General features: G+C 42.1%; 1 protein-coding gene across 12 annotated transcripts in view; it reads right to left on the bottom strand.

The window, feature by feature from the left end:
* Nucleotides 1-12,090, bottom strand: part of zranb3 (zinc finger, RAN-binding domain containing 3) — an 81,180-nt gene that overhangs the window by 4,590 nt on the left and 64,500 nt on the right. For 10 of the 12 annotated variants that reach the window (XM_020592226.1, XM_020592229.1, XM_020592233.1 and 7 more), the window contains 3 exons: nt 11,240-11,432; nt 7,992-8,123; nt 6,906-7,309 (listed from right to left, as the gene is read on the bottom strand). In XM_020592226.1, coding sequence (XP_020447882.1) covers nt 7,211-7,309; nt 7,992-8,123; nt 11,240-11,432 — 424 coding nt within the window. In that variant the 3' untranslated portion in view covers nt 6,906-7,210. Of the gene's footprint in view, nt 1-4,098; nt 4,452-6,905; nt 7,310-7,991; nt 8,124-11,239; nt 11,433-12,090 lie in introns of those variants that run through there. The other 2 variants (XM_020592221.1, XM_020592222.1) reach the window with 2 other exon arrangements.

Genomic DNA, 12,090 nt, shown 5'->3' with positions numbered 1-12,090 from the left:
ACTGTGGTGCCGATGGAGCTAATCAGAAAGCCTGAGCAACTTTGCGATACTGGAACGTTCTTGTTATTCATCCCTATATCTTCCATATCTCTTCATATATGGAAATCGGTTTGATCACACTAACTTGCCTCTAATTAGTGACTCTCGTTTATCTGATGGATCATTACCTCCACTATCCAACTGCTGTCAGACAGTGAACACCAGATTTCCTTAGTTTTTTGCTACTAGCAAGTTTGTCTATACACTAATACACTTGATATGAATCTAGGACATCATGTGTTCATAATTACCTAAAAAAGTTCAATTATCCAAAGGTGTGAATTTATATAAACACTGGCATGGTGTTGACTTGATTTTACACTCTCAGGATTAGCACAGAGGTTTCTGACGTGTATTACACCGTTCAACTTGTTGAAAAACCCTCGCTTCTCCAGGTATATCTGAGCATTTCGCTCCTTTCATCATGGCTGGCAAACCTGCCTGCTATCATATAATTAAATAAGATTTATATCATCACACAGAATAATTCTGTGTGGGCTGATGGTGAATATTTCTATAGCCAACTTTCCCCCTTTTTGCACCAGCCCACTCACACAGTAATTGAGAAACTGGCATATCTGAATATACAAAAAATTGTGGTGTGGGTGTGAAGATGTCCACGGTTGAGTGGCCAAATTCAACCCACTCAAACTGCTAATTGTGAAAGTACTTATCAATAAATTTCAATGGACATTTGTGATACAGGTATAATTAGTTCTGTACTGTACCAGTATGCAGTCAAATTTACATATATGATGAATGATTTATGACAGAGTGGTTGCATTTCATTTGGCAGCACATTTTCATTCATTTGTATTTTTAGCTCCTGAGATCATGTAACTCTCTGAGAATGACATTCATAATTTTTGAGGGTTGTTCATTTATGATATCAAAAACAAAGGCAGCAAATGTGCATTCTTTGTGGGCATTACACTATCCTATCTTATACGCTGCTACTGATGCCATAAGGGGGAGGGAAGGCCTATAAATATAGTACAGCCAGCACACCTTCAAAAATCTTTGGATGATAGTATAAGTTCTCTCCGGGTACTCCAGCTTCCTCCCACAGTCCAAAGACATGCAGCTTAGGTTGACTGGTGACTCTAATTTGCCTGTAGGAGTGAGTGTGGTTGTGTGTGGCTGTTCGTCTACATGTCAGCCCTGTGATAGACTGGTGACCTGTCCAGGGTGGACCCCGCCTCTCGTCCAGTGTCAGCTGGGATTGGCTCCAGCACCCCACAACCCTATTCAGGAATAAGTGGTATAAATAATGGATGGATGGATGATAGTATAAATTTAAATGCCAATAAAACTTTGCAGAATGTGACTAATTTTGTTTGCTGCTAAGAAAAGGTGTCTCCTTCCCCTGACTATTTGCTAACTATAAAGCACTTGAAAACCTCCACCAACGCTGAACAACTCTCCAACTTACACCCAAACAAACTGTTCCTAACACTTCAAACTCAAGTTTAACTCATTTTTGGCCTCTGCAAAGTTATCCCAAAAGTTTTGGAATCAAGTCTGTTTTTTTTTTCTTTTGCTAGTTTTATAATAAACGGCTACAAGGTGATAATCATCTAATGGCACAAATCCCAGATCTGGATCATCACCAAAGGAGAATCAATTGTTGCTCAGTCCAAAGACAATCTGTCCACCAGTATCCATTAAAAGACATCCATACAGTCTTGAGATACCCTGATGAAAACACAACCTTTCAAGGTAGATATGAGCTAATTTTGGTGATGATCTCTGTTAACTGAAAACCTGTGGCTGTGTAAAGCTGTTTTTCAGCTACCGGACAGGTGCGAGTGAAAGGGCTGAGGTTCCCTTCTGGGATCCATAAAGCATTACACACACACAAATTTCAAACTCAAAGAAGCTGAGAACTCAACTAACAAGTGTTAACATGCCAGGAATCCACAAATTGTTTGACTTTGAACTAAAAAAAAAAAACTGCCTTAGTAGACGTAATGAAATGAATATTTTCCTGCAATGACTGAAATCAGTCTCAGTTTATTTCTCGCAGCCTGTCTTATGTGCCATCACATGAGTCTATTGACTGTGTAGAAGTGTGGATGTATATATCAAGCCAACCTAAAGGGACCCAGTCACAATGTTTCACCTCTGGATCTGCACTGAGGACATTTTTGTAGATTCCTTTAGCTCCTGCATTGAAGCACAAGATAACCGCTGTAGTTCAGTTGTCACGATGTGTGTTCAAGACATCATGGGATGTTGTACCTATGGAGCAGAGGGATTATGGAAGGCCGCTGCAATTGCACTCTCCTCATTAGATGCAGGGCTGACTGTGCTCATTAGGCCAGCGGCAGCACGATGGGGATCTATTCTCCTGAGGTGACCAAAGGTGCTTACACAGACCCTTCAAGTCTCAGTAATGATGCCCCAGACCTGTCACTCTTGTCACAAGACTGACATGACCTTTTTCTGGCTCATGTGCTGAAGGAAAAATAAATTCTAATCTCACAGGCAAGAATAGTCTTCTTTTCCCTCCCAAATTTGAAAGTCTGCCCAGTTTTGCATCACCATGCACTGTGAATCTTTCAGGGCTGTTAATGCACTTTCCATAATAGTTGAAAAAAAAAGACCATTTCATGTGAATTTATTGGCGATTTAAGTGATTGTGATCCAGGTTTTAATCTAAGCACAAAAGCCAGACTTTGCCATTAAGACCTATGAAATAGAGGCATGCTGAGCAGCGACAGAGAGGCTGAATAGATGTCTGGAAGCAATCTATGAAAGATGGCTGATCAATGGCTGCAAAATGAAATGGGAGTTGAAAAGATGTCTTTTAAAGCTCATGAAAAGGGAACTTGTTGGAGGGCGTTTTGTTCAGCTTTCCATTTTTAACCTCAATCATCTGAACACAGCATACATGAAAGGTTGAAACAGTAACACGGGGGCCTACTGTGACTCTGATGGCTCCTCTGATGTCAAGTGAGGCCAGGACTTATGTGCCTGTGCGTAACATTTTAAGGTGGGAATTGTATGTTGTTATTTTCTCTAAACACTTTTTTTGTCTTAGCTTTAAGTGCCTTTATGCATTTTGGGAGACTTTTGTCACTTTATATTCAGCACTTTTGTGCTGAGATACAGATGAATATGCTGACACAGCCTGGAAATCCTAATGATAATAAAATCTAGATGAGATTACACCAGTCCTAAATTGCATCAGGCCTTGTAAAAATGATCTGGTCAGATCTAGTCCTCACAGGAGCCTTTCCAAACAAAGCCTGATTGTAATGGGCCACATGAAGCGCCAATTTAGCCCCACATGAGCTCCAACATACAAATGAGAGCGAAGACATACATTACGGTGAAAACATACATTAATCCTAGCCAGATTGGGGACTGTATGAATTATGCTAAGAACCTTATCTGTTATTTTTCCTTGGTCTCCTGCTGGGTGAATTGATTGCATTTTTGGTCTTAATCCGCAGCATGCCATGCATCTTGGGAGACAACCAGGGAGCCATCTTGAATAAATAGAATTTGGACTTGACAAAAGCCTCCTCCAGCTGAGCAATGAGAAAGCATCCTTTTACCACTGCGCATCCCCTGCTATGCCACATGACATTAGAAAATAGCCAGCCAGGGTTTACATAGAAAGGCTGTATCGATTTTCTGCTTCAGCTGCAATTTTTCTTGGAATATTATTTGTGTATACGACACTCATCAGGATTGATAAACCGAGTTTGTAAAACGCCTTCTGCTGTGGCGGTCCTCAAGAAACATTTCTGTGCAGCTGGAGAGGGCGTTTTAATGAGATTAATTAGATTGCTTATGAATGATGGTCCTCCTCCAATTACCTGGGCCATAATACCATTTTCCTCCACCCAGGGCGTTGTGCTTTGTGGAGCAGTGCCAGCCTTGTGCATGTGTGAGTTTGCAGCAGGAAATGATTAATCATCTCATCACCATCCCAAGAGATAAAATGACAGTAAAGAACAAAAGCCTCTCATCGGCTGTGGCGGTTTAAAGCCAAGAATCACTTCCTAAACGCCAACTCTGGAGTTCAATTAGACGATACAGGTTCAGCCTTTTAGTATGCAAGTTTTCTCAGCATTGTACCACAACACTGCAAAGGTCCATTCCTTTTCTATAATGAGGTTCCACATCCCATCAAATGACAGAATATCAAAGGTGCTTTGGCAAGACAGAGACAGTGCTGTTCCTGTTTTTCATTCCTGGAGGAAAGCAGTGGGGTACGGCCACCCTAGCATCTCTTTCCTTTCCCTTGCTGAAGGGCAGGAAGGGTCACAGACACAGAGGGATCACAGCAGAGAGTATGGCAGGCAAGAATCAAACCACAGCAGGATTCAGCCACGGATTGGAGAGCTGGCGGCTCCACGCAGTGTGCTGTGCAGGCTTTTATTGGCCCTTCTCCATCACACCTGTCACACAAGATTGGGTTTGTAGCTGCACTTCCTTCAGCTGAAAAGGCTAAAGTAGATTATGGGGGCAGGCAAGGTTGAAATGGAATAACCAATGGAATGGCACCAAGTATAATGTCTAACTGTCTGAATGCAAATCATAACAGAATTATGAATGATTTGTAGAGTTTACTGTGTTGCCTTGATGGAACAGCAATTGTCAAACATTTTCATGTCACCAGAGCCAATCACAACTCAGTTACAATAATCATTTTTACATGTGCTAATGTGTGCCATCAAGGGAACGGCTATGGAATCAAGTTACAGTGTTATTAATCTATTTCTCAATTTACTGTGGACCCCCAGGAGCAATGGCACGGCCTCTGGAAGTCCTCTGACCCACATTGAGAGACACTGTTACAACACTGAGCATGTTAGCATGAAGAGGGAATGTACTGCTCTTCCAGTGGTCCTTTCTTCTTTATGATGTGTGGTATTGACTCAAAATAAACTACAGTTCATTGTAATAAAGGAATATGTCACCAAATTGTTCACTTGTCTCAGATTCTATCAGACATACTGTATGTTAAAAAAAAACATCTTTTAGTACTTATAAATCAAAATCCCTCTTTTCTGCTGTTAAACTATTTCATCCATCAGCCTTTGGATACACACAGTACATTATAGTGTAGGTTTATGATGTATTAATTTTGATATCACAGGTTCATTGCTGTGGTTTTTCACTGCAATGAAGATTTTCTTCAAATGTCACAGCTTTTCTTTTCCTGCTGTCCCTCCGTTGTCACCAAACTGAGATTTTCTACCTTTGTGATTATTTCCGCTACAGAACATATTTACCCAGCTAATTTTGGCTGTGTGACTTTCAGTGTATGCTGTGTTGCCATGTAACCTGCTAAAATTTCTCTGCAGCAGTGGCACTGAGGCAAAGGCGTTGATTGCACTTGATGGAAAAAGTGAGTTGGGTTTTGTTCAGATGCTGACTTCAAAGAAGGGAGGGAAGGGAGGCGTTAGACAAAGAGCAAACACACAAACCTCGGTGGCTGTCTGTCTGTGTTTGAGTCCATCTATATTACTGTCATCACCTGCAGAGGTACCGTTTTTCCTCTGGGTTGATAAGTTGTCCTACGCAAACAGTGACACGTGGCTGCAGTTCTGCTCTTTACGCAGCAGACCCCATGGGAAGAACATGAGGTGTCTTCATCTGGGCGCCACCTCATTATGACTGCCTCACGCCACTTCCATCCTATTCCAATATACACTTCTCCTATGCCAAACACAAACACTTTATTTGTGTAATGCACAGAAATGCTACACTTTATCACTGCTTTCCTTCCTCACTCCTGAACACCTTTTGGGTGTAATAAAACAGATCAGAGTCATTGGGTGCTGACAGAGACTGACACTGAAACCTGCTGTTGTTGGAAAGCTGCCTGGGAGATGTTCATTACTCACAAAGCTTGTCGGTTTGGACAGGAGAGGAACAACGGTCTTATTAAGTGGAGACCTGGAGCAGCCGTAGGGGAAATACACACACACCCACACGTGCACCCACATGGGCTCTGAGAAAGTTTGAAGCTGTGGCTTCAACCGAGCTTTCCAATAGGCTGAGAGAAGTTGGGGGCTGCCAGAAAAATGTAAAACTTTCCAGTGATGGTGGAATTTGCTGAGTTCGGAGTTTGACATGGCTGACAGACAGACATATCGTGACATGACGACATCTACGATGTCAACGATAGAGCCTCAGTTCCAAGAGCGAAAGTAAAATTTAGCTGTGGAGAAATGTGACGGCCTCATTTTCACAGGAGCCTGCTGATATTGATTAGAGTTTTTGATGTCTGTCTGGCTCATTGCATAACTCTCACAAGAATAGATTCAATATTCCCGACATTGCTGTACCTGAAGCCTTGTTTCCATAGTAACTCTGCTCTCTGTCTCTCTAAACATAGGCCTCCTCACTGACTTCAGCTCTGTTCAGATCATCAAGCACAGCTGAAGAGGAGGCAGATGTGTGGACATAGACAATAATGTTCCTGACTTGAGGCGATGAAACAATTTGCTAGCTTGTCAGAACAACCAACGTCTTGCTGTTGTCCAAACCATAGAGGAACAGAAGGAGGCAACATAAAACCAGATGAAAATAGGGATTTATTTCACTCGGGAGCATTCATCTATCTTCCAGTAAGGAAGATTTACAAGGCACCACTTGTTGTCAATGAGGACACTTGGTTGTGTTTTCTGCTGTAAAGTTTTAATCAAGGCTCCCAATTCATCTCTCACCTGCTACTTTGCACCAAGTTTGCAAAATCTTAAAATAACTGCATCTCTCTAAACAACCCTGCTCTATTTCAGCCTCAAGCAAAATGGGTCCTTCATAAATCAAAACTACTGCAGTTGTGACGTTTCGAGGACGAGAGGGGAGTTGGCTGAATTTGCATTTGATGCAGTTGTTGCCTGTTTTTTTTTTTTTTTAGGTAAATCTCCACCACTACAGCATCTCCTGTAGCGGAGTCCAACAAGACACCGCTGATATAATCGCCAAAGGAGGTAGAAGAAAAGTAAGGATCTTTAAGGTTTTCAAAAAAATTCTGAACTTTTATATTTATCCGTCATAGTAAATGGCATTTCTGATATTTTAATGTGAGTTTTGTCTGTGATGAATCATGATGCATCTTTATCTAGGATTTTAGAGATCACACCAGTGAAGATTCAATGATTTGATTTAGGAAATCCTACACCTCTACAGCACTTACTAAATCTCTTCATTTCCTAAAGAAGAAACTGCGGATGTCTGTCGCAACCATGGCGGCTGCAGAGTTCTTCCTCATCTGGCTCCTTTCTTTGGCTTGGTGAGCCGTCCTCTGTGGAGAAAAATGGAACATGATGTAATAGGTTAACTCTGCAGTCAGCAATGAAAAGAAAAGTGAGATCAATATATTGAGCATCTCTAGATTAAAGTGTCTGAGCGGTGGCATAAACAGCGAGAAGTTCCCCTTATCACAACATGCAGTTCTTCACATCAGTTTAAACACGTCAGCACATGAAACTTCTCCTTCCAAACTGACACCCACTCGGATGAAAATGCTCTCTGACGTTAAAGTAAGGCACATTTTAGGTCACAATAAGAGCTGTGTTTTGAAGCCTCTGCTCTCAAATCAGTTTTTAAGAACTGAATTGTCTGTGATTATGAAATATTGACTGAAAAAGATCAAGAAGGAAGTCGTTCCCAAGACAGATAAATAGCATTCTGCTACAAATATATATCAATATGTCATACATCCACATCATGTGATGTTATTACAGGCAATATATAGCTTTGTGAGGGATGGTATGACTTTTGATCAATGTGTTTGACCATGTATCACATTACTGCCACCACAAATGAATCTCAACATGAGTGATGAGTCTTCCTTTTCATACAGGGATAAAGGAGAGGTCTATCCACCGTGCACCTTAAATGTAAGACAAATTGCTTCTGCCCCTTAAGCCCTTTAGCTCTAAAAGTGGATGCTGCGGTTGCAGTGATGCAGAGTGTGCACGTACGGCTTTGTGACAGACGGTGCAGAGCGTCTGCAGGTTTTCCAGAGAGCACTGTCCTCCTCCACTGTAGACCGGCCGGATGTGGTCAACCTGCCAGAAGTCTCCTTCGACTGGAGCGCAGATCATCTTATTCAACTAGAAACGCACACACAGAAAGCAGCATCTCAGTACTCGGACTACACTACAGCTTTAAATTGCCAAAATCAAGCTGTGATTGCAGTGCCCTCCCAAACCATCCATCTATGCTAAAGTAAATTTTCTGAAGTGATGTGATGTCTTTATGAGAATACTACCATGACCAAAACTGTACTATTACAGCGCTCACAAAATCATTTATATTAAACAAGTCACAGCACCACAGGGTCACTTGCAATGTGCTTCGCAATAAAGTCTCGAGGACTACACATGACAGGAAGACATACATGGTAGAGATCCAGCACAGGAAATAATGCAAGTAAACTGCAGAAAAAGGCCAATGATAAAGGTTTAAAGTGAGATTAGAGCAAGCCTGTGTGATGTGAGGATAAGACCAGTTGATGAAAACAATAACTGCACCAAATCAGTGACTATGAACTTTCTATTATCTATTACTAGCAGATGCCTCAGCTACAGCAAAAAAAAAAAGAAAAAAAAAAAAAAGAAAAGTTTTTGGCCTACATCAGCTGTACTGAAACTTAATCAGTGAGAACTTCTTAGTCTGCTAGACAAAGACAGAAATTAGGTTAAGACAAGTAGGTCAAGACACTTCCTAAACACTACACTAGTGTTTCTGAGCTGTTAATGAGTTAGGAATAACCAGAATTTTACATTTTTAGAATAACACACACACACACACACACACACACACACACACACACACACACGTTGTTAAAAGTGTTGGACTTTAAAAAGAAAGCCATTTTTTCTCATAATAATGTTTCCGTTTCATATTGAATACAACATTGATTTTCTATTTTAATAAAATAGCAAATATTTTAATAATGCTTCCATTGAAAATGACACAGACACCAATGTTGGGAGCCTAATATTCTGTAGCACACCCTAGTGAGATGACCACTGCAGCCAGGCTCTTTGTACTATAGCTCTTAATGAGACTTGTCCACTTCTCAGCTGGTAGTTTGGCTTCACTCTCCCTGAGCAAGCTGCTCCAGTTCTCTCAGATCTGATGGGTGCTTTCTCTCAACTGTGAGTTTCAGCTTTTTCCACAGACGTTTGGAAGGACTCACTTCTCACTATGCAGCATTTTCTTCTCATCTGTTCTTGGTACTTTTAGATAGATGTTTTAATGTTATTATCCTGTTGGAGCGGTGACTGAGACAGAGCTCTCCGACACTGGGCACTATGATTCTCTCCAGAATGCCTTGATAATCTTCTGATTTCACTGTGCCCTGCACAGATTCAAGACGCAGCAAAGCCGTCCCATAATGTAAAGTAACCAAGCCTACTCCATGTTTCACAGTGGGGATGGTGTTCTTCATTTTATGACTCTCAGTGCATTTCATCTGTCCATGATACTCTCTCCCAGAAGCACCAGGGCTTGTCCTTTCAGCAAACTTCACTCACCCTTTTGTTTCTTTTTCAAAAGTGGGCTCTTCCTGGATCTTCCTGCATTGGGACGAGTTTCATTCAGAGAGCCATGTACGCAGTGACTGGACACTGTACCATGATCTTGGCGGTCAGCTTGTACCTGCACTCTTCTTTTGTTCAATGTGTGCTCATTTTGGCTTACAGTCCCATGGACCTTAACGGATAGTCAGAGATGTGGGTAAAGAAGCAGAGATAAGTTGAATTTTGATCTCCTTGTAATTTATATATTAGTCTCCAAACACCTATATAGAGTTACTTGTTGGGCCTTCACTGGACCTGAACTGCACCTGTGTTTACAGGACCAGATTACAGAGCTTCTTGTGGCAAAGGGAAAGCACTGGGAACAACATGACCTGGAAACTGAACCAGCCTGTTGTTGCTTGCTGCTGCTGAACAAAATGTTGTATTAAAACAGCAAAAACACTGATCAAAGATAAGACAAACATAGAACAGAAGAAGAAATGACAGAATGCAGACTGAAAGAGAGAATACAGAGAAAGAGCAAAGGATGATTGAGAGAATCAGAAACAGAGGAAGAGAAGTCTGGTGGGAAGAGTTCAGGTCCAAAAATCTATTTTCCTGCGTTAAGTGCTACTCTGCTGACTTTAAGGCAGCAAGCTGGAATTGATCCCAACAGATTTAAAGAACAGGCCTGATCACCAGACCACAATTCACGTCTCTGTGCGCACACACACACACACACACACACACACACACACACACACACACACACTTCAGTCAATTTAACCTGCATTTGTGACAAAACCACACACCTTGCTACACCAGACCCCACTACTACACATTTACATACACCAGCATTCTGCAAACAGGCAACTAATGTTAACACACACACACACACTAAAATACCGATACACACATGCCAACATTCTCACATACACCAAACCAGACCTCAAGGTGCTTATAAAGACCCATACACACAAACCAGAACCCCCAGTATACACCAAAGAATAAGCCTATAATCTGGCGGCTCCTTCACTGCCGCGTCTTATCATGTGGCTGAGTTTGTTTCCTCTAAAGCTCAGAGCATCGATCGCCCTGATGCTGCTGCCGACGGCACTCAGGAGGGGGCTGAGTGTGTGTGTGTGTGTAGGGAGGGGGGGGGAGTTTTGTAGGATAACAGCCAACCAAATCAAACAGGCTTACTGGTCGAGGCCTGGCACTGGGAAAAAAATCAATGGGCCTAGCAATCCATTTTCTGGGAGCTGGCCCCTTGGAGTGCAGATCAACCTCTGTCTGTGTGTGTGTGTGCGTGCAGGTGGGTGGGATGGAGGATACAGGGTGCTTTTATTTTTGCATTTACACAAAAACAAAGACAAAAAACATCTTTCCTTGTCATGTAGCTCACATCAGGAGATTGATATCAGCGAAGCTGTTGTGTACACTGTGGCGTTTCTAATACTGTAAGTATAATAAAGTGGTTACACTTCACATTGCTAGTTTAATAGTGACGCAACAATGTCAATTTTTATGGAGGAGAAACTGGGGTTTAATAAAGTTATCTATTTAAACTGGAAATCCTCAAGTACTAGTACCTCAAAGCTGTTTTCCACTTCTGATTATCATGTTGATGTTAGTATTTATCTCAAAGCTTCCACTGAAATATCTGTATGAAAAAAATGTTGTTGTCTGCTCTTGTGCCTGACCTGTTTGAGTGACAGCTGGGCAAGCCAACTGTTCTCCAGCATCTTCTTGCGCTCAGAGGGCGGGGCATCGTAAACCTTCCGAAACAGGTCATGGGCATTGAGGCCACAGTGCTGACAGACGCCCTGCTCCACCTTCAGCACCAGCGAGCGCATGTACGACTGTCTGGAGCGCAAGTGAAATTCCTCCTGGCACCTGGGTGAACACAAATACATCTGGACTGGAATCTTCACACATTTACCTTAATGTTGTAAAGAACTGGAATTTTCTACTTACATAAACAAAGAAAAGGTGTTATTTCTTTTTTTCTACAGAAGTTATGAAAGAATCATCTCACCTTGTCTAAATGACCTGAATCTTATATTTGAAAACCACTTGAGGAAATTGAATTTCCACCTCAAATAGGAAGCAAGACTAAAGAGCTGCACTCATTTAGCTAGCCGAATATGTGAGAGAGCAGAAAAGAGTGCAGGGTCTCATTCAAGGATAGGAAGACTGAACTGGCAGTGTTTTTCACTTTGCATTTAGAGTATTCTTTATATTGGCATTAAAATACAATAATTATGAACTGAGGTTTGAGAAACCGACTGCTGCCCAATCCACTGTGCACCGGTCTCTGTAAGGTCTCCGGTGCCTGTCGTGGTGGCAATCCCCGAACCCGGTGGTGGACACCGGAAGTAAGGGATGCCGTCAAGCTGAAGAAGGAGTCCTTTCGAGCCTGGTTGGCTCGTGGGACTCCTGAGACAGCTGATGGGTACCGGCAGGCCAAGCGGGCTGCAGCCCAGGCGGTTGCGGAGGCAAAATCTCGGGTCTGGGAAGAGTTCGGTGAGGCCATGGAGAAGGACTATCGGTC

The sequence above is a fragment of the Monopterus albus genome, unplaced genomic scaffold (assembly GCF_001952655.1).
Source record: "Monopterus albus unplaced genomic scaffold, M_albus_1.0 scaffold16.1, whole genome shotgun sequence".
NCBI lineage: Eukaryota > Metazoa > Chordata > Actinopteri > Synbranchiformes > Synbranchidae > Monopterus > Monopterus albus.
The sequence above is the reverse complement of the archived record's forward strand: the minus strand, read 5'-3'. Positions and strand labels throughout refer to the sequence as shown.